At 42.8% G+C, this 23,515-nt stretch overlaps 1 protein-coding gene across 4 annotated transcripts in view; it reads right to left on the bottom strand.

Annotated features, from left to right (window-relative positions):
• Positions 1-19,045, bottom strand: part of vps54 (VPS54 subunit of GARP complex) — a 144,192-nt gene extending 125,147 nt beyond the window's left edge. For 2 of the 4 annotated variants that reach the window (XR_005941698.1, XM_041177158.1), the window contains exons 1-5: positions 15,441-15,550; positions 10,855-11,023; positions 8,507-8,748; positions 8,063-8,150; positions 32-66 (exon numbers count right to left, since the gene is read on the bottom strand). Coding sequence is in view for 3 of the 4 variants with exons in the window: in XM_041177158.1 (XP_041033092.1) it covers positions 32-66; positions 8,063-8,150; positions 8,507-8,748; positions 10,855-10,993 (504 nt within the window). In the remaining variant the exon portion in view is untranslated. Of the gene's footprint in view, positions 1-31; positions 67-8,062; positions 8,151-8,506; positions 8,749-10,854; positions 11,024-15,440; positions 15,551-18,958 lie in introns of those variants that run through there. The other 2 variants (XM_041177147.1, XM_041177136.1) reach the window with 2 other exon arrangements.
• Between the last annotated feature and the right edge of the window lie 4,470 nt (positions 19,046-23,515).

The raw sequence follows: 23,515 nt of genomic DNA, 5'->3' as shown, positions 1-23,515 counted from the left end.
ATGGAAAGAGGTCCTGGATACTGTGTGTTACCTTAGGTACTTGATCCAAATCTGTTCTTGATCTGTCTGCAATGAAATGAATGCAGCTCCATTAAAATCAAAATATATGTATTCACTGGTAATCCAAATCCACACAATGAATCTCTCAAAACAATGAGATTCTCTCTACTATTACAATAAAACTTATACCTTGAGATGAGACAGTTGTGTAGTGGTAACGTCACTTGACTAATAATCTAGCTAAAGTCCCAGGCTAATACTCTGGTGACATAGGTTCAAATCCTACCATGGCAGCTGATGGAAATTAAATAAAAATAAAATAGAAATCTGGAATTGAAAGCTAGTCTCAGTAATGTTAACCATGACAATTACCATCGATTTTTGCATAAACCTATCTAGTTCACTAATACCTTTTAGGGAAGTAAATATGCCGTTCTTACCTGGTCTGGCCTACATGCGACTCCTGACCCACCGTATTGTGGTTGCCCTCTGAAATGGCCGTAAGCCACTCAGTTCAAGGGCAATTAGGGATGGGCGACAATTGTTGGCCTTGCCAGTGACACCCACATCCCATGAAAGAATAAATATAAAAAAAACATAAATAGCGGGAATATTGTCGTAGCATTATTTAACAGGAATCTTCATCGCTCATCAGCTGCTGCAGCTTTCCAAATAACTACCTAAATGAATCTTTTTACTGACAGGCCCTTGATTGACCAAGATCCCCAAGCTCCAGAGTCATTTGTGGGAGAATCCAAAACTAGGGCCATAAATATAAGGTGAAAGCCATAAATATAAGATAGTTACTAATAAATTCAATCATGAAATTCAGAGAAATTGCTTTATTTGAAGTTTAGAATGTGGAACTCACTACCATAGAAAGTGGCTGTGACAAATAGTCTAGAGACTTTCAAAAGGAAGCTAGATGAGCACATGACAGAAAAAGGAATAGAAAGATATGTTGAAAGGCAGAGAAGGTAAACAGAATGGGGGAGACTGGTGTGGAGTAGAAACAGATTAGTTGGGCCCAATGGCCAGTTTCCCTGCTGTAGATTCTATGTAATTCTGTGTAATTTAAACAACCTAACACTTAACTAAAGTACTAAATTTCAGCTGCTGCAATTATGATGCAAGAAGGTGCGATTTTTGTTAAATATAAATATAATTATAAAAACATGCATCAGTTTTTCACATGCACTTCACTTATACAATAATCAGTTTAAAAAGGCGGGAATGAGTAAGTTGCTATAACCAGCAAGTTCAGAATTGATGTCAATAATTAACGATCATTGTCCTTTAGCCAATACAAGCACCAGCCCATTTTTAAAAATTTGGGCAGGAGTCCTCTCCCCGTTCAACGGATCGTTTTACCCACCTCCAATATTCTCCCTCCACCTGGACCCCGCCCTCTGGATTCCTACCTTCTCTTGATCTTTTCATTAAGAACTGTTGGCGTGACATTAGTCGTCTCAATTTCTCTGCTCCTCTCACCCACTCTAACCTGTCTCTCTCTGAACTTGCTGCACTCCGTTCTCTCAGGTCCAACCCTGACATTGTCATCAAACCTGCTGACAAGGGTAGTGCTGTTGTTGTCTGGCGTACTGACCTCTACCTTGCAGAGGCTGAGCGTCAACGCGCAGACACGTCCTCCTACCACCCCCTGGACCATGACCCCACCACTGAACATCAAGCCATTGTTTCCAGGACTGTTACTGACCTCATCTCCTCTGGAGATCTTCCTTCCAACCTGATAGTCTCCCAACCTCAGATGGCCCGTTTCTACCTCCTACCCAAAATCCACAAACAGGACTGTCCCAGCAGACCGATCGTGTCAGCCTGTTCCTGCTCCATGGAACTCATTTCTTGCTATCTTGACTCCATTCTCTCTCCCCTTGTCCAGTGCCTTCCCACCTACATCCATGATTCCTCTGACACCCTAAATCATATCAACAATTTCCAGTTCCCTGGCCCCAACCGCCTCCTCTTCACCATGGACGTCCAATCCCTCTACACCTCCATTCCCCACCGGGATGGTCTGATGGCTCTCTGCTTCTTCCTCGAACGGAGGCCCGAACAATCCCCCATCCACCACTACTCTCCTCTGTCCGGCTGAACTTGTTCTCACACTGAACAATTTCTGCTTAAACTCCTCTCACTTCCTCCAAATAAAAGGTGTGGCTATGGGTACCCGCATGGGCCCCAGCTATGCCTGTCTCTTTATGGGATATGTGGAACATTCCTTGTTCCAGTCCTATTCCGGCCCCCTCCCACAACTCTTTCTCTGGTACATCGATGATTACTTCAGTGCTACTTCATGCTCTCGTCGGGACCTGGAAAAATTTATTAATTTTGCTTCCAATTTCTACCCCTCCATACTTTTCACATGGTCCATCTCTGACACTTCCCATCCCTTCCTTGACCTCTCTGTCTCAATTTCTGGTGATAGACTGTCCACCAATATCCATTACAAGCCTACCGACTCCCACAGCTACCTTAACCACAGCTCCTCACACCCCGCTTCCTGTAAGGACTCCATCCCATTCTCTCAGTTCCTTCACCTCCGTCGCATCTGTTCTGATGATGCCACTTTCAAAAACAGTTCCTCTGACATGTCCTCCTTCTTCCTTAACTGAGGTTTTCCACCCACGGTGTTGACAGGGCCCTCAACCGTGTCCGGCCCATCTCCCGCGCATCCGCCCTAACACCTTCTTCTCCTTCCCAGGAACATGATAGGGTCTCTCTTGTCCTCACTTATCACCCCACCAGCCTCGGCATTCAAAGGATCATCCTTCGCCATTTCCGCCAACTTCAGCATGATGCCACCACCAAACACATCTTCCCTTCACCCCCCCCCCGGTGGCATTCCGCAGGGATTGTTCCCTCCAGAACACCCTGGTCTACTCCTCCATCAACCCCTACAACTCAACCCCCTCCCACGGCACTTTCCCATGCAACCACAGAAGGTGCAACACCTGCCCCTTTATTTCCCCTCTCCTCACCGTCCAAGGGCCCAAACAATCCTTTCAAGTGAAGCAGCATTTCACCTGCACTTCTCTCAACTTAGTCTACTGCATTCTTTGCTCCCAATGTGGTTTCCTTGACATTGGAGAGACCAAACGCAGACTGGGTGACCGCTTTGCAGAACACCTTTGGTCTGTCCCCAAGCATTACCCAGACCTCCCTGTCGCTTGCCATTTCAACACTCCACCCTGCTCTCATGCCCACATGTCCATCCTTGGCTTGCTGCATTGGTCCAGTGAAGTCAACACAAACTGGAGGAACAGCACCTCATTTTCCAACTAGGCACTTTACAGCCTTCCGGACTGAATATTGAGTTCAACAATTTTAGATCATGAACCCTCTACTCCATCCCCACCACCTTTCTGATTACCCCCCCCCACCACTTTTATTTTCCAATAATTTATATAGATTTTTCTTTATCCACCTACTTCCATTATTTTTAAATGTATTTCCATCCATTGTTTTATCTCTACCTTTTAGCCTTTTTTGATTTCTTCACGCCACCCCCCACTAGGACTATCCGTACCTTGCTTGTACCTAGTTCAGTCGAAGGGTCATGAGGACTCGAAACGTCAACTCTTTTCTTCTCCGCCGATGCTGCCAGACCTGCTGAGTTTTTTCAGGTAATCCTGTTTTTGTTTTGTACCTTGCTTGTCCTGCTTTCTACCCTTAATTAGCACATTCCTTAGATAATATCACCACCTTTAGCACCTCTTTGTCTTTTTGTCTGTGACATTTTTTTGTTATCTCCACCTATCACTGGCCCTCTATCCAGCTCTATTTGTCCCACCCGCCCCCTTAAACCAGCTTATATTCCACCTCTCTTCTATTTTTACTTAGTTCTGTTGAAGGGTCATTCGGACTCGAAATGTTAACTGTGCTCCTCTCCGCAGATGCTGCCAGACCTGCTGAATTTTTCCAGGTGTTTTTGTTTTTGTTCCAGCCCATTTTAAACATGGCCATTGCAAGGGGTATGGGAAAGGTGGCTATGACAGTGACAGATCACTATCACAGAGGTCTAAGTACAGTGGTTTAAATTAGAAGCAAATAGAGGTCAAAGGGAACAGTGGAGGAAAGTTAAAATGAATGGAAAGCTCAGCTAATATGTAAATCTTGAGGGGCCAACAGTTCAAAGGGAACAAGAACATCATGACAGTAGTACTAAGGGCAGAATTTTACAGGGGCAGAGCCAGAAAATGCAGCGAGCCGTTCAAAAGTCCATTGATTTCATCCAGACTGGAAAATCCCACTGGCTGGAGGGGCTGTAAAATTCCACCCTAAGTGAAATTAAACTTCAGGCAAACAGGTGAAAGAAAGATGATAAGACATAGGAGCAGAAGTAGGTCATTTGGCCCATCAAGTCTGCTCCACCATTCAATGAGATCATGGCTGATCTGATAATCCTCAATTCCATTTTCCTGACTTTTCCCCATTACCCTTGATTCCCTTACTGATTGAAAATCTGTGTCTCTCAGCCTCGAATATACTTAACGACCCAGCCTCCACAGCCCTCTGCGGTAAAGGAATCCACAGATTAACAACCCTCAGAGAAGAAATTCCTCCTCATCTCTGTCTTAAATGGGTGACCCCTTACTCTGAGATTTTGGTTCTAGACTCTCCCACAAGGGGAAACAACCTCTCAGCATCTACCCTGTCAAGCCCCCTAAGAATCTTATATGTTTCAATAAGGTCATCTTTCATTCTTCTAAACTTCAATGTGTACAGGCCCAACCTACTCAACCTCTCCTCATAAGAAAATCCCTCCATATCCGGAATCAACCTAGTGAACCTTCTCTGGATTGCCTCCAATGCCAGTACATATTTCTTTAGCTAAGGGGGCCAAAACTGTTCACAGTATTCTAGGTGTGGTCTAACTAGTGCCTTGTATAGTTTTAGCAACTTCCCTATTTTTATACTCCATTCCCTTTGAAATAAAGGCCAACACTCCATTTGCCTTCCCTATTAACTGCTGAATTGTATGTTAGCTTTTTGTGATTCATGCACAAGGACCCCAAATTCCTCTGTGCTGCAGCTTTCTGCAGTCTTCCTCCAGTTAAATAATATTCAGCTCCTCTACTCTTCCTGCCAAATGCATTATCTCACATTTTCCCATATTATATTCCATCTGCCAAGTTTTTGCCCACTCACTTAACCTGTCCATTTGACACTTTGTCATCCTCACCACTTGCCTTCCCAACTATTTGTGTGTCATCCACAAACTTAGCGATAGTACATTCACATCCTTCATCTAAGTCATTAATATATATTGTAAATAATTGTGGCCCAAGCACTGACCCTTGTGGCACTCCACTAGTTAGAGGGTGCCATCCTGAAAATGCCCCCCTGATCCCAACTCTGTCTTCTATTAGTAAGCCAATCCTCTATCCATGCTAATATACTACCCTCAACACCATGGCCTCTTATCTTATTTAAGTAGCCTTATGTGCAGTACCTTAAGGAACACCTTTTGGAAATCCAAATATATTACATCTATTGGTTCCCCTTTATCTATTCTACTTATTACGTACTCAAAGAATTCTAATAACTTTATCAGGTGTGACTTCCCCTTCATGAAGCCACGGTGACTCTGATTATATTATGCAGTTCTAAATGCTCTGCTATTACATCCTTTATAATACTCTAACATTTTCACAATGACGGATGTTAAGCTAACTGGCCTATATTTATGTTTTTTTGTCTTCCTCCCTTGAAAAAGGGTATTACATTGGCAATTTTCCAATCCTCTGGGACGTTTCTAGAATATAAGGATTCTTGGAAGAATAATACCAGTGTATCCATTATCTTTGTAGCTACTTCAATATCTTAGGATGTAACCCATCAGGTCCAGGAAACCTATCAGCCTTTAGCCCCATTGGTTTCCCTGGTACTTTTGCTCCTTGATTATTTAGTGTTTTTGGAATGCTATTAGTGTCTTCTACCGTGAAGGCTGATGCAAAATATTAATTCAATTCCTCTGGCAATTCCTGGTTCCCTATTATTTCCCCAGCCTCTTTCTCTAAGGGGTCTACATTCACTTTGGCCTCTCTCTTCCTTTTTATTTTTTTAAAGAAGCTCTTACTGTCCGTTTTTACTGCTAGTTTTCCCTCAAAGTTTATTTTCTCTCTCTTTATTATTTTTTGGTCATCTTTTGTTGGTTTTTAAAACTTTCCAATCCTCTGGCTTACCACTAATCTTTGCCACATTATATGTTTTTCTTTCAATTTGATACTAATTTTAACTTCCTTGGTTAACCTTGCTTGGTTTATCCCCTTCGTAGAATCCTTCTTCCTCACTGGGGTATATCTTGTTGTCAGTCATGAACTATTTTCTTCAAGGTCTGCCATTGTTCATCAACCATCGTTTCTGCTAAACTCATTTCCCAGTCCACTCCAGCCAACTCTGCTCTCACTCCTTTGCAATTACCCTTATTTAAATTTAGCACAGATGTTTCCAAACTAAGTTTCTCACTCTCAAACTGAATGCTAAATTCTACCATGTTATGGTCACTGTTTCCTAGGGGATCTCTTACTCTGAGATCATTTATTAAACCTGCCTCATTACACATTACCATGTCCAAAATAGCCTGATCCCTGGTTGGACCCACAGCATATTGTTCTGGGAAACTGTGCCGAATACACTCTTTGAATTCTTGCTCGTGGCTACCTCTGCCAATTTGATTTTTCCAATCTACATGAAGATTAAAGTCACCCATGATTAATGTACTGCCTTTTTTACATACCCTCATTATCTCCCAATTTATTCTCTGTCCTAAATATAGCTACAGTTAGGGGGCTATAGACAATTCCCACCAGTGTCGTCTTCCTCTTGTTATTTCTTACCTCCACCCAGTGGATTCTACATCTTCCGATCCAAGATCATTTCTTGTTATTGTACTTATTCCATCTTGTACTAACAAAACTACCCCACCAGCCTTTCCTTCCTGCCTGCCCTTTCGAAAAGTCACATGACCCTGAATATTTAGTTCCCAGCTTTGATCTCCTTGTAACCATAACGGCTATAAGATCATACCCATTAACCTCTATTTGTGTTGTTAATTCATTTATTTTGTTCCGAACATTATGTGCATTTACGTAAACAGGCATTAATTCTGGCTTTTTACCAATTTTTCCCCCTTTGGCCCTATTTGCTGCTTTTTTTTTTACGTTTGTACAACCTGTCCGTTCCTGTCACACACACACTGTGTATCATTACCTAAATACCTGTCCTGCGATGCTGCCATATCCCTTTGCTTTGTAAGCCTACATTTCCCCTTCCCAGAACCCTCACCCCCTCTATTTAGTTTAAAACCCATGCAACGAGTTAAGCACATACAATGAGTTAAGCAAACGGGAGAAGAAACAGAAATATGTTCTAAAGGAAAACAAGAGAGAAACACAAGTCAACTGGGGGTCATAAATCATGTTTGATGCAGGGTGTTTTATAAAGGAGAAATCAGGTTTAGTAGAAAAATGCTATAATTGGGAGGGGGTGGAAATAAAAGCACTGGCTCAGAGAGCAGCTGAAACAGATCAAATAGTAACTGGGATTGCACAAATATCATGCAGAAGAACTGAAAACAGCAGACTAGTTGAAAGGACCCAATTTGCATTCTTGCTTCAAATAAGCCTGCCTATTCCCAGTTGCCGGGTGCAGCACAGGCAGCTGTCCAAGAATTAAACAAAAGATCAGCCTGTGTCAGGAATTAACAAAACACTTTCCCAGATTACGCCTTTCTTTAACTTGCTGCATTCAAACATAAGCTGACATTTCAATTAATTTTGATATGGTCTGCATAATATGTAATCAGGATGCCTCACAAATTTCTAAAAATCATTAAGTTGTAATATACAACAAAATAAAACTGCAGCTATCCTGAAAAGGATTTTCAACCCCTGGTCTAACACAGCTGACAACTCAAATATATCTCTCTTTTCTACAGCTCAATGCTTACTTGCAAAAACAGTGAATTCACAGCCATGAAAAGCAAAAGTCCTGATTTTTTCAAATATTTCACAAAGAAATCGAATTGACATGTTCTCACCATGGCTGTGTACAACAGGTGCGAGTGTTTGGTGTAGTCCATCCTTAAGCGGGCATGTTTTCTTGCACTTCTCATGAATCTTTTGTCGCTAGGAATGAGAATCACATTAAATGAGGTTAAACAATTCCAAGAAACAATGCTCAAAACTTAAATTATTGAAATACTGTACAGGGTAATAAAAATATTTAGTTTTTTTTGGCTTAGGACTTGAATTGCTCAAAAGAATCATGGAGTTCAATTCTGCCAAGCAAGCTGCCTTCATTAACATCCTACAACTTTTATAAAAAAATACAGCTTTTCAGAAAGAGTTATAAAAGGATGATTCAGGAGGATGTGGATTACAAATAATTGATGATTAAAAATATGGTAATGTTAAACTGAGAAAAATTCTCCTGCAAGTGTTGCAAAAAGCTGAAGTAATGTTTATCTTCTACCAATCCTTACAGAAGTCATATCCTGTAGATAGGATGCAAAGTGTTCCTTGGTGATTGGTGGGAGGTAGAAGGAAGGCATAACTTCGGTCTCCATAAAATCCAGTCCCCATGTTTTTGTGAAGAAATCAGATTCCCTTTTGGACAATCTGGGGTCATTCAACGCTGCTGGAAGGTTCACTTTGGAATGATAAACAGTCCACCTATGCTGATCTGCCACTACTGATGGACCATCACATAAGCTGCTAGAGTCTCCTGGAAAGACAGAATACATTGCTCAAATGACAGCAGTAAAGAATTTGAATAACATTACATAAAGACACCATCAGAAATGGAAGCTATTATTGTACTTTAACAAGAAAGTTGCACCCACACTTCAAAGCATGTTTGCTTCCCATACTATACCATTCCTCTGGGAACAGGCAGGCTTATTTGAAGCAAGAATGCAAATTGGGTCCTTTCAACTGGCCTATGCAAATGACATTGGATCTGATGTTGGGACGCACTAAAATAGAAGGCAACATCACTAGTGCAAAGGAATGGATACAAGTTACTTTATCAGAAATTATTGAATTTTATGTCTCACTGGGGTTATTACAATATTCGGAAACTAATGAGCACTGAACACACCTCTACTAAACTAAAACAGTGTCATATTGACAATGAAAATATTCGTGCTTGCGCATCATCAGCTAATTTTAATTTAAGGCACTTCTATCATAATGGATTAAAAATTGTTTTAACTTTAACAGAGGGAGGCACTCTGTTAGTGTGCAGATGGTATAACCAGATCTCTCAATCAGACTGTTCCTAGATGTAGTACAGAAGTAATACATCTGGCTACAAATATAATAGAGGTACTGGCTTGGCAACCAACAGTTACAAACTCATGGCTAAGGTCAGATTGGTTTACAGTATCATGTTCAAGTTCAATTATATTGAATGAGACTGAACATACGTCAATTTTAGAGCAATTTTCAATCTTGGCAAACACAGGAATAGATTGAAATCAGTAAGACTGCTAATTAAAAATGAATATTTAATCTAAATTCTCAAGGTTTCTTCACTGCAGAATTTCAAGAACATAGATTCCCTCAGTGTAAGTCCACGTAAATTACACAGAGAAAGCTTATGGAATAGCCATGGGCAATGTTGTATTTTTAAGTACCTACAAATTACCAGAATAGAATAATAGTGCAGTATGCTGCCATTCAGCCCATTGTGCCCACGCTGGCTCTTTGAAAGAGCCAACGATACACTGAATTTTACAGCTTAGTAGGTTGATCCTGCTCCTGTGCCAGCTCTCAGAAACAGGTGTCCCCTTATTCCAATTCCCCTATCATACGAGCATACATATGAATTAGGAATAGATAGTAGGCCACTCAGCCCATCGAGCCTGCTCCGCCATTCAATAAGATCATGGCTTATCCGATTGTAACCTCAACTCCACGTTCCCATCAACCTCCAATAACCTTTCACCCCCTTGTTAATCAAGAATATATCACATCTGCCTTAAAAATATCCAAAGACTCTGCTTCCACCGCCTTTTGAGGAAGAGAGTTCCAAAGGCTCATAACCCTCATCTCTGCCTTAAATGGGCGACTCCTTATTTTTAAACAGTGACCCCCTAGTTGTAGGTTCGCCTACAAGAGGAAACATCCTCTCTACATCCATCCTGTCAAGACCCCTCAAGATCTTAAAGGTTTCAATTAAGTTGCCTCTTATTCTTCTAAATTCCAGTGGATACAAGTCTAACCTGTCCAGCTTTTCCTCACAAGACAACCTGTCCATTTCTGGTATTTGTCTAATAAACCTTCTCTGAGCTGCTTCTAATACACTTACAGCTTTCTTTAAATAAGGAGACCAGTACTGTACACAATACTCCAGATGTGGTCTCACCAATGCCCTGTACAACTGAAACATAACCTCCCTCCTTTTGTAATCAATTCCTCTCACAATAACCCATAACATTCTATTAGCTTTCCTAATTACCTACTGTACCTGCATACTAACCTTTTGTGATTCATGCACTAGGACACCCAGATCCCCTGAATCTCAGAGCTCTGCAACTTCTCACCATTTAGATAATAAGCTTCTTTTTAATTCTTCCTGCCAAAATGGACAATTTCATATTTGCCCACATTATACTCCATTTGCCAGATCTTTGCCCACTCACTTAACTTATCGATGTCACCTTCCTTCATACGCTTTTTTAAAATTTCTGTGAAACAAAGCAGGTTTACGCCTGGAACTCCCAACATCAGAGTACCCCAAATTACCTATATAGTTCTGAGTGAGCATTCATGGCAAATAGACACTGGAGACAGCGAAGGGAAAAAATCAGAACTAAAATTGGGTTACCTGTTGGTTCCTTGGGACAGACATCGGGCAATGATCGAACAGCTTTGAAGGGTTTTTTGGATGGGTCCATTTCTTTTTTGAATTTTCCATCGCTGCTGCTTGGTCGAAGCACCGCTGGGGAGCTATGACTTGAAGCCATTGCATAAGGGCATCCCAACAAGACACCGAGCTGTACAGACAGAAAGACAAAGCAACTCAATCAAAAATCACAAACTTATCTTGGAGTTACAGCTTTTCCTTGATTGTAATTTTGCTTCAACTGACAGCTAAAATGAAACTTAGTTGGGTCTAAGAACCTTGATTTTTCTTTCATTTTTCTCCAAACAAAATTTATTTTCCAGTATTATGTTTGAACAAAGGAACTTAGTGAAGGACAATGAAATGGCCCTTACATTCACCATAGGAAACCGACAGCAGCATCAATTTTAAAATTATATTCCAAATTTAATACCAAATGCAATGATATGAAATAATTTATTTCAGCTACCGGTCAGGGTCCATCTGAAATTCAAATCTCTGAATCTACTTACTGCATACAGGTATCTAGATGCTGTTGCCATGCTCTACACCGATCTACCTCTAGAATTTAAGAAAAAAGTTTTGGCCCATTCATAAGGTGTTAAACTTGGTCACACTTCAAAATGTAAGTCACGTTTCAAAATATTGGTGGGTCTCTGATGGTATTGCTCATATCCGACATATGAATGAGGAGATTTAAGTGATGCTTATTAATAGGCCTCAAGTCTATAGATAATTATGATTATGAAAAGTTTACATGGAGGAAAATGCCATGATTAGCAAAAAAAATTCTACTTTCCATTATGATGTTTGGATTGAAACACAGAAAATTTGCAGCACAAAGGGCAGAAGATAAAAACTGCCGATGAAGAGACTGAGATAATAAAGTACTTTAACTTTCTTCAATGAAGAATGGACTTGTATATTGGAATTAAAATGTGAAAGGACAGGAGAAAACAAGCTATTATGCAGGCCCAGATCTTCCAACCTCCAGATGGTCGTACCTGGGGACTTACCCCTGAGAGGTCACAATGCAAATATTCCGTGCGAATTATCCAGGAAGTTTCAACTTCCAATGGGCAATTCCCATGTCTGGATCTGTCCAAAAAAGCCTCCAACTCACTTTCCTAGATAGTTACTGGACTGAAAAAAACCATGACTAACTCCTGGGTAACTGCACAACAGACACCCTGGCTCCCCATTGAACACCCACCCCCACCGCCAATCCTCTGACTCTTCTGCCAAATCGCTGATACGCCCCCCTGCCAAGCCTCCTATACTCCCCTTCCCTCCCTTGAGCCTCCAATACTCCCCTCCCCTCTCCCGATCCTCCGGTTCCCCTCCCCGCCACCCTACCCACTTACCTCACTCGCAACCGTTCACTAACGCATGAGAAGCTATTTAACTGTCCCAAAGCTTTGCACTGTGTTAGTGCTGGAGAAAGGTGGTGTAGCCTGGCTTCCCCTGATAAGCCTGACAAACGAAGGAGGACTCCCAGAACAGGTACGCTGTGAGTTCTGAAGAGGTCTGGTTTGGAAGACTGGGCCAGGAATGTGAAGCTCCGGCTTGGGTAAAAAAAAGAAGCGGAGCGGCAATCCAACGGTGATTGCCACTCTTTGGAAGATTCGGTCCGTAATGACAGTAGAAGAGGACGGGGAAGAGAATAAACAAATAAAATGAAGAAATGCTAGTGCCAGATCTCCACTCCTTTTTGTGTGAAGAAGTGTTTCCTGACATCACCCTGAAGAGCCTTTGTTCTAATTTTAGGGTGATGTCCCCTTGTTCTGGACTTCCCCACCAGAGGGAATAGCTTCTCACCACCAACCCTATCAAATTATTTAACCATCCAGAACACTTCAGCTAGATCACCCCTTGATCATCTATTCAAGGAAATACAAAGCAAGTCTGTGAAACTTGTTCTCATAATTTAGTGCTGGTATTGCTCTGAATTGAGTTGAGGCTTGATTCAGAGTCACTACCAGAAATACTCTAACATGCCCAGCTGGAGCAGTGGTGATGGTGGGGGGTAAACACAGGAAGCAGTAATATAGACAATCATTCCTCACACAGTAAGCTCCTGATTTCAAACAGAATCATGGAAGATATAGCACAGAAGACAGCCATTTAGCCCAATGAGTATATGGGAGATACCTATTCAACTGCAGCTGTCCATTCAAATGCCATTTGCTTGTATCCTTGTCAAGATTCCACTTCCAGTTGTTATAATTTCTGCGAGCTATTGCATTCCATGTCATAATGGTCTCCCATTTAAAAAAGCTCCTACTTACCTTTTATTCTTTTTCCTGGTTTTCAATTTACCAACCAACAAAACCTATTCCCTTGTCATAATGCTGAGAATTTCTTATTCGGTCCTCCTTAACTTTCTGTTTCAGCTAGGCTTCCCCGCATCCCCCCAACTTTCATCCCAGGTGTCATTCTTGTGAAGCTTTACATTTTCCATGAATCTCATAGCATTCCTATAATTGGCTGTTAACCAATGTCTTGGAAAACTTCCTTGTACTTATTGTCAAACAGACATAAATAAAAAATCTCAAATCTCATTTAAACTTGACTTTTTCTATTTGCACTCTCACCTTTACAATTACACGTATCTGCAATCAAATCAAGATTTCCCCATTCATATAGGTGCTTTCCCTATATCAAAATGTATTGATTAATATTTCTCTGCATCTGCCATATACCCATTCACCCCACTAACCAGTCTGTCCTCTTACAATCTTTCACTCTTACCTACAGTTTACCATGCCCTCATATTTGCTACCATCAGCAAACTTTATTACTCCCCTTGTGTCTCCGTTTAAGTTATTTATATAAATTGTCTTTCAGCAGGGAATTGCCACCTGGCTATTTCAGTTCACCCTGCTTTGCCATTAACTCGTTTTATTGCTGAAAGACAGGGAGAAAAAACACTGAATCCCAACTTCACAAGCATCCCAAAGCAAATGAAAATCTAGGGAGAGTGAATGAGCACAAGTGAATGCCATACGTGAAAGGTAAGACATAGAGGATGCAAGTGATTCGCTGGTCTAGATTAAAAGCTTGAAGCGCTGTGTACCTCTTTTAAATAAGTTGCCTTACGCTGTTTCAGTACCAGGCAAACTGAAACAACCAGAAAGTGAATCAAACTCAATGTAGCATTAACTTAAAAAAAAACCAGAAAACAAATACTAGCTTAGGGTTTCAGAGTTTGTATTTACACCACAATTAGGCAACCTATACTATAATTATAGCCTCATTTTATTTTTACATCTTACTCCTCCATTAGCAGGCAACAGGAAAAACCATCAATAGATATTTAATAAGATTTAAGGCACATATCTTTATAACATTACAACTTAAGCTGAATTCAAATAATGTTTGTTTGGCATCCAATTTCTTATTTTGCAGTACAGTATGCATATATGTACACAACTTCATATGAAATCATTTTATCTAAGAAAACATTTAGTGTTAAGGGCAAAATACTGCGAATGCTGGAAATCTGGAACAAAAACAAAAACTGCTGGAAAAACTCAGCAGGTCTGACAGCATCTGTGGAGAGAAAGACAGAGTTAACGTTTCGAGTCCTTATGACTCTTCTACTGACTCGAAATGTTAACTCTGCCTTTCTCTCCACAGGTGCTGTCAGGCCTGCTGAGTTTTTCAGCAGAATTTAGGGTTACCTTATTACATCGTATTTACAGCTCAGCAAAAGGCCATTTCATCCAACTGGTCTGTACTGGTGTTTATGCTCCACATGAATCCCCTCCCACGCTACTTCATTCTTCCACCCCCTTCCCTTTCATTTCAGATTCCCCTTAAATACATCTACACTATTTGCCTAAACTATTCCCTTTGGAAGTCCATATTCTCACCAGTTTCTGAGTAAAGTAATTTCTCCTGAATTTCCTATTGGATTTATTTGTGGGTCTCTTATATTTATGACCCACAGTCTTGATCTTGCTTGCAAGTGGAAACATCTTCTCTAAGTGAACCCTTATCAAAGCCCTTCATAATCTTAAATAGCTATCAGGTCAGCCCTCAGCCTCCTCTTTTCTAGAGAAAAGTGCCCCAAGCCTGTTCAATATTGTGCGATAGCTATGTCCTTTCAGTTCTGGTATCATCCTGGTAAAACATTTTTGCACCTTCTCCAGAACCTCTTTTTAAGGACCAAAAACCATTAAAGGTACCTTAACGCCTATTTTCCTTTTCTTTCCATTTTGCACCCAGAAACTGGAAGAAAGAAAGCACTTGTGGACTACACCAAACTGAACTTGTCTCGGTATCTGAGAATAGGCTTTTGTGAACATCCAAGAGGGTTACAATAACTTGGTCAGGAATCTGTTGGTTTCTTCACTACCTGTCCAAACAAACACTGGCAAGTTTGTGTATTCATCTTAGAAGGCATTACATCAAACAACAAATCATATTTAGTATCTTAATGAAGCCCATTTATAGCAACACATTCTACAACAGGCCACTGAAAACAAAATCTGGTGTTGCTAAACACATAATAGTATCAAAAAGTCAAACAATCTAAACATTAAATTTTCTGTAATTTTGTTTACCTTTTTAAGTTACCTTTCATTTCAGAAACATAATGCGTAAAATTCTTGGGTCTTAGCATACCCGTAAATAATAATGAATAAAAGCCACATTCATGCCAAGTTAAGCTGTTGTAAGGTACAGGCAGAGTTCCTCAATGTACTAAAAATGAAACAGTATCACCCAAACTGAAAGCAAAAACAAGAATAGTAGTTTAACCATCAGCAAATTTTCAGTATGAATGCTGTAAGCTGTGACAATGCTAGTATTTTATCTAGGCAAGCAGTGGTATATCCCAAGGGTCAGCATTGGAACCATTCCTCTTCTCATTATACATATATCAATAACCTGAACTTGGGGGTTTAGTGATGAATATCAAATTTTGCAGATGTCACACAAATAAAAAATGTGGTTAATTGAAGAGGATTGTAATCAATTTCCGGAAGATACTGAGACCTCAGCCAGTCAGGCAGATAAATATCTTATGAAATAAAATGCAGAAAAACATGAAGTGATATGTTTTACAAAGAAGAATAGGGAGGATATATACTCTAAAGGGGCAAAACTTTAAAAGTAGCAGAGGGTTCAGGTAAAAAAAAACCTTTCACTGGAATGACAGATTGGTAAGACTATTTTAAAAAGCACGTGGGGTATTAAATATGGGCATAGAGCACTAAAGCAAACAATAATCATTGATTATGCCTTAGTTACAATACTGCATTGATACAATTCATTCATTAAGTCACAGTGCAAATATGTTGCTCTGTTTGGATGCCTTTCTTTAGGAAGGATGTCAGGACCATGGAGAAGAGATTCACAGGATGATATTGGGAATAAGAGGCACTGGTTGAGAGGAGAGTCTAGAGATGCTGACTCTTTCTTCAGAACACAAGAAATCTCTGACTACAATGGCAGACTGAGGGCATAATTCCATCTCTTACTGCACCTTTGACAAGTCATCATATTATGGAAAACATTGGCAGAATTTCAATAAATGAATAACTTATTAAGAATATCAAAGCTAGCTCCATAGAGTGATTGAGGCTTGCTATACTGCTGTATCTCCTCTCGCTCAGCTACCTGAACCAGCCCAGTCCAAGTTGTTGCTGTGATTGTGCCACATAGATTCTGGCAACTTGCTAAACAGCATTGATAGGGAGCTGCACATTACCAACATTCCACCTCAGCCACAGGAGGTACATGTCAGGCTGTGATTAGAGTGAGCTAGCTACATGAACAATCCATACAGAGGAGCTGCATATATTTTATAATGCGCAGTCACATAAGCCAAACATATCGGCATGGCTCATCATATTGTTGATACTTCAAATTGGACATCAAAATGCAAATGTTAATCTGAAATGTGCGCTGAACAGAACTACTTTATTTATGTCCATCAACTGCTCCCATCTATATCATGAAAAAAATCCAAGATGGCATCACATGCAATATAAATTTTGATTAATATATTCACCTCAAGATTGCATTAACATAAAAAGGATTATCACAGGATCAACATCTTTGAATGATCCAGCACAGAGGGCAACCAATTGGCCCATTGTGCCTGTGCCAATTATATTTAAAGGAAAAGTCTATATAGACCAGCTATGTTTACTTTTATCAAAACTCAAAACAAAAAAGATCAATTTTAACCTGTGTTCCAACAAAAACATTTCCAGGCACTAAAATATTCAATGGTCACAAGTTTCGGCTACATTAACTGATTAAGCGAATATTTGAACCACATATTTGCACCATCACCAAACAGCCTACTTCCAACTCTGAACACCATCCAACTCCCTTCCAGCTTCAGCTCACCAGTTGCTGAAGCCCTTCTCCATGCCTTTCTTACCTCTAGACTTGACTGTTCCAACAAAGTCCAGGCCAGCCTCCCACTTTTTACTGTCCATAAACTTGAGGTCACCGAGCACTCAGTTACCCATGTCCAAACATTCACCAAGTCCCATTCACCTATCACTTGTGCTCACTGACCTATACTGGCTCCTGGTGAAGCAATGCCTCAATTTTAAAATTCTCTTCCTCGTTTTCAAATCCATCCGTGGCCCTCCATCCCTCCTCCAGCCATAGAACCCTCCAAGATTTTTGCAATCCTCCAAATCTGGGCTCTTGAGTATCTCAGAGTTTAATCATTCCACTATCGGTGGCTGAGCCTTCAACTGCCTTAGCCCAAAACTCTGGAATTCCTTCTCTAAACCTCTCCCTTGCTTTCCTCCTTTAAGATGCTCATGAAAACCTTCCTCTTTGGCCAAGCTGTTGGTTACCTGCCCTAATAAATCATCGTGGGGCTCGGTCACAAACACAAAGTCAACTCAAAAATGACCTGCATTACACACAATCAAAAATCTTTAAGCATTCTGCAGCACGTAAGACAAAGGTAACATCAAAAACAAAAACACAATTACCTGGAAAAACTCAGCAGGTCTGGCAGCATCGGCGGAGAAGAAAAGAGTTGATGTTTCGAGTCCTCATGACCCTTCAACAGAACTGTTCTGTTGAAGGGTCATGAGGACTTGAAACGTCAAATCTTTTCTTCTCCGCTGATGCTGCCAGACCTGCTGAGTTTTTCCAGGTAATCCTGTTTTTGTTTTGGATTTCCACCATCCGCAGTTTTTTGTTTTTATAAAGGTAACATTAACTTGGCCTCTGTGCCTTGTTCAAAAGCAAAATTACAACCTAGGAGCAAAATAACTGAATTCTATATGAGAGCAAAGTACAGTCATGAACACTTATACTCTGAAGTCTTTTTTTTAAGGGTCTGCATTAGAAATAGTTCTGTTATCGTTTCTGCTAATGTAATTGGCAAACAAGCACTCAGACCTAGTGAACACAATGTCTGAGCTATCATGATCTGGAATTCAATGCCTGAAAAATTTGTCGGAAGCAGCAACCGTATAGACACTTGTAGGAACTTAACATGTCGAGCTGTGGGCAAATGAGGGCGGGGGTGCACAGGAGCAAGACTGATTGGATAGCTCTTTAAAAGAGCCAGCATAGGCACGATGGACCAAAGTCCTTCTGCACTGTGGCAGTCTGTGAATTGCTAAGATGATCAGCCAAAATAAAAGTGACCATAAATCAACAACAAAGAATGACCGACTCAGGCAGATCATAGTGACACCTCCCCACGGTATGGGATACCTTTGCTGGAGCCACGACATGGAGAATCATAATCATATACAGGAGCCAGTCAGCGGGGGGGGGGGGGTTGTACAGACAAGGTGGGCCGAATGGCCGCGCTCTGTTGATTCTGTGACCCTGGTGTATGTCTAACATTTAACAGCCGCTTGGTTATTGTGTCATTGTAAAGGGCACTGCCTCAGGCCACCGGAATCTGGAAGCCGGCCCCGCTGACATTGCCCCCGGAGCCGCAGCAACACAAACCCCGGCCTAGGCCGACCCGGAGCCCGGGCTCCGGCTTCCCTCAGAGCAGCAACTAAACCGCCGTCACAGCCCGGCTGCCCCTGCAACCCCGCTCGGCTCCCGGATCCCCTCACTTTCTCATCCCCAGAGAGCGCCTCACCCGCTGCCGTCGCCGCCGCTTCAACACCGGCGCTGCCGCCCGGAACCACCATCAGTCCTCCTAGCCTCCCGGCCTGGCCCGGCACACACCGCGCGATTGGTTGGGGCGGGGGGTGTGATCGCCACGTGACCCAACCTGACGGACAGCTGGAGCCGGCCAATCAGAGAGGCGCAGGCGTGTGTCTGCTGAGAATGGGGAAGGTGCATTCACAAATCATCAACAAAGGCGGGTGAATAAAAACATAAAAATAAAGAAACCCAAACCATTGAGGCTCACTTCTGCAGGATAGAACCTAAAAGCAGGGATAATGTTAAACTTGTATCAAATCTGACTCACAATGACCATTTGGTGTCAGGTGTAGTTCAGTTCCTGGCAGTGTCTGCTCTGGGTCAGAGCTTTGTGGGGTTTTAATTTCCACTCCAGAGACTTGACCACTGACACTCCCTGACCAGACCTGCACTGTGCCGGGCAGGAAGATCTCTGACAGCCTCATGCTGCTCAGGGATACGATTGCCTATGTGCGGGACAGGGGTGTGGACACCTGCCTCATCAGCCTGGATCAGGAGAAGGCCTTTGACAGAATATTGCACACCTACATGGTGGATGTACTCTCCAAAATGGGGTTTGGGGAGGGAATTCGCAATTGGATCCAACTGCCGAGTAGCACTGTCTCAATCAATGGGTGGGAATCAGACAGCTTTCCTATTAATTCTGGAGTCAGGCAGGGCTGTCCTCTCTCGCCTGTTCTTTTCGTGTGTTGCATAGAACCCTTTGCTGAGTCCATCAGGAAGGATCCAGGCAGAAGAGGAGTGACAATCCCAGGCAGTGGAGGCACTCAGATCAAAACCTCTCTGTACATGGACGATGTCGCTGTCTTCTGCTCGGATCCGCTGTTGGTGCGCAGACTGATCCACATCTGCGACCAGTTCAAACTGGCCTCTGGAGCCAAGGTAAACCGTGGGAAGAACGAGGCCATGTTCTTCAGGAACTGGGCTGACCGATCCTTTGTCCCCTTCACCGTCAGGGCTGACGGCCTGAAGGTGCTGGGGATATGGTTCGGAGGGACCGGGACATGCATTAGAAACTGGAAGGAGCGAGTGTCTATGGTGAAAAGGAAACTGGGCATGCGGGAGCGACGCTCACTCTCCATTGCGGGTAAGAACTGGTCATCAGGTGTGAGGCACTCTCGCTGTTGCTGTACGTGGCGCAAGTCTGGCCCATTCCACACTCCTGTGCAACGGCGATCACCCGAGCCATTGCAGGGATGCGATGTACAAGCCTCTGGATAAAGGGGGAAAAAATGTGCCCAACATACTGATGGCCACCTTTGTGTGTGGCTGCATCAAGCGATGCGTAGTCTCTCAGTACGCAAACACCAAGTGTCACTACGTGCTGAGATTCTACCTGTCCCCGATGTTGCGAAGGATGGGTCTGGCCATGCTGCTGAGGAACGCTGCAAGTAGTTGGACCGTGCCATACCACCTGTCCCTCGTGGAAAAATTTATGCAGAGAAACAACTTTGATCACAAGTCCATCAGGCAGTGGTCGGCATGTAACATCTTAGAGGCCCTGCGGGAAAAGGAGAGGCTGGATCCTGTGGGATGGTTCCCCGAGCAGACTGTCAAAGTCATTTGGCAGAATGCCTCATTGCCAGAACTTTCCAACAAGCACCAAGACGTAGCTTGGCTGGTGGTGAGAAAGGCCCTCCCCGTCAGATCCTTCCTACACGCCAGGAGTCTCACCCCCTCAGCACGTTGCCCTCGAGGTGGCTGTGGTGGGGACGAAACCGTTGTTCACCTCCTTGTGGATTGTGCCTTTTCAAAGAAGGTCTGGAGGGAGATGCAGTGGTTTCTGTTGAGGTTCGTCCCGAGCAGTTCTGTGACACAGGACTCTGTGCTCTACGGGCTGTTCCCAGGGACACACACCGAGACAAACATCAACTGCAGCTGGAGGATCATCAACTCGGTGAAAAACGCTCTTTGGTCTGCCCGAAACTTGTTGGTCTTCCAGTGCAAAGAGTTGTCCCCGACCGAATGTTGCAGACTGGCACGTTCCAAGGTCCAGGACTACGTGCTGAGGGACGCACTAAAGCTTGGGGCGGCCGCCGCAAAGTCACAATGGGGAAGGGTCGCTGTCTAACACCTTTCTGCCATAGTGCACCGAGGGCCTGGGAACTGTTTAGAGCCCCTCGGGCTGTACAGCTCAAAATGAATGTCTGCAAATGATTGTAATATTCATTTATTGTATTGATGCACCTCGTGATACATGTTGTAAAAGTTGAACCTGATTGTACCTTTGTCATGGTGATTTTGAAATGGTTTGGTATCTTCTTCCAGATATTTTATGAATAAAGTATATTTTTGTAAAAAAAAAGGCACTCCCACTGAATTACTGAGGGAGTGCTGCACTGCCATCTGGAGGTGTTTAACTGGGGCCCTTTCTGTTCTCTCAGGTGGATGTCAAAGGTCCTGTGGCATTATTTTAAGGGAAGCTCTTCCCCACTGTTCCAAACAATATTTATCTTTCAATTAAGATCATGGATAATGACCTGGTCATTAGCATATTGATCACAAACAGCAATCTTGATCTGTGCAAATTGGGCTGCCGTGTTTCCCACATTATCACAGTGATTACATTGCAAAGCACTTGGTGACTCCCTGAGGTTCTGAAAGGTGCTCATCACAGAATCACGAAATTGTTACAGTACAGAAGGCGGCCACTTGCCCCACCATTGCTGCACCGGGTCTCTGGCTGAACAATTCCTTTAGTGCTATTCTCCCGCCTTCTCTCCATAACCATGACCATTCTTCCTTTTCAGATAACAGTGTAATTCCCTGGTGAATGCTTTGATTGAAGCTGCCTCCACCAGACTCTCAAGCAGTGCATTCCAGGCCCTAACCACTCACTGTGTGAAAAAGCTTTCTCATATCACTTTTACTTCTTTTGCCAAGTACTTTGAATCTGTGCCCTCTCGTTCTCATTTTTTTTCACAGGTGGGTACAGTTTTTCCACATCTACTCCATCCAAACCCCTCATGCTTTTGAATAACTTTACCAAATCTCCTTTCAGCCTTTTCTCCAAGGAAAACTTTTATGTCTTGGGTAAATAAGTTCATTGGTCATCTGAACTTTAATTGCACGCTTTCCTATGTTCTCCTCAATTGCTGTTTGCAATCAATAATGGGGAGAGACTGATATAAGGACAAACAGTAATGGTTTATTGAGACATGGAGCAGAGCACCAGATCATATGTCATATGTGCTCACTCAGAAACCTCCAAGACTAAAAACTTACAATTCCCAGTTGCCCGAGCTGTACAGTGATTCGTCAATGCTGTCACATGATCAGCACACTTGCATTCTAGTAAAGGGACAGGGTACCTCACTTTACCACATTCCCACCCCCCTTTACTTAAAAGTACAGCTAACAAGCTTAAAATACATCAATTATTTACACAATAACTATTTACAGGTAAAGTCTCTCAGGAGGCTTTCTCAGACGTGTTGAGCATCTCAGTTCAACAACCTTGGCTGGTTTTTCTGAAACCTCCTTTTCAGGGGACAGTTTTCCACTAGGTTCCTCAGTGGAAATTGGCAGGTTTGTCTCCCCGACCCCCTCAGCTCCCATAGGCCCCACTGGTGCTTCCAAATCGTGTGACTTGTCCTCTACATGCGGCACAGGATAGGTGAAGATTACATTTCTTCTCGTGGAACAGGCGTTCTTTTGTGGAGATGATCCATGTGTCGTCTAATTATTCGGCTATTTACCAACACGTTAGAGGAGAGGGGACCAGTTACTGCACTCACCTCGCCTAACAGCCAATTGGGCCCCATCTCCAAAGTCCTTCATGAGGGCCGCATCTCCCACCATGAAAGTTCTTTTGTGACCACGGCCATCGTGCCTGGTCTTCTGCGCCTCTTGGCTTTTCTCCAACCTCCCCTCTAAATTCGCCCGGATAAGAGTCAGGCGGGTGCAGAGATGTCTCTTCATTAGTAGTTCTGCAGGGGCAATGCCAGTCATGTGTCTCGTGGTCCGGTATGCAAACAAGAACCAGGACAATCTCATGCTGATGGAATCCCCTTCCATTTTTTTCACCCCGGATTTAAAGGTTTGGCCTGACTGCTCAGCTATGCCGTTTGATGCTGGGTGGTAGGGTGAGGTTTTGATATGGGTAATGCCGTTAAGGATTGTGAACCTGTGGAACTCCCCGCTGGTAAAATCGGTTCCGTTGTCAGACACGGGGATCTCTGGCAACCCATGCACCGAAAAACTCTGCCGCAGTCTATGGTGGCAGCCGATGTGGGTGTCCGGACTTCATTGGCTCCCGCTCCAAATGGATGGACGTCTATCAGTAAAAGGAACATTGTGCCCAAGAAGGGTTCCATGTAATTGACGTGGAGACGCACCCATGGTCGCCCTGGCCATTCCCATGGTGCAATGGAGCTAAGTGGGGAGGGAGCTTTTGCTGACATTGAGGACGGCTCTTGACCAAGGTTTCTGAATCCAAGTCCATGCCTAGCCACCACAAATAGCTGCACGCGAGCATCTTCATTCTGCT

The sequence above is a fragment of the Carcharodon carcharias genome, chromosome 2 (assembly GCF_017639515.1).
Source record: "Carcharodon carcharias isolate sCarCar2 chromosome 2, sCarCar2.pri, whole genome shotgun sequence".
Taxonomy (NCBI): domain Eukaryota; kingdom Metazoa; phylum Chordata; class Chondrichthyes; order Lamniformes; family Lamnidae; genus Carcharodon; species Carcharodon carcharias.
Note: the sequence above shows the minus strand (reverse complement) of the source record. Positions and strands in the feature narration are given on the sequence as shown.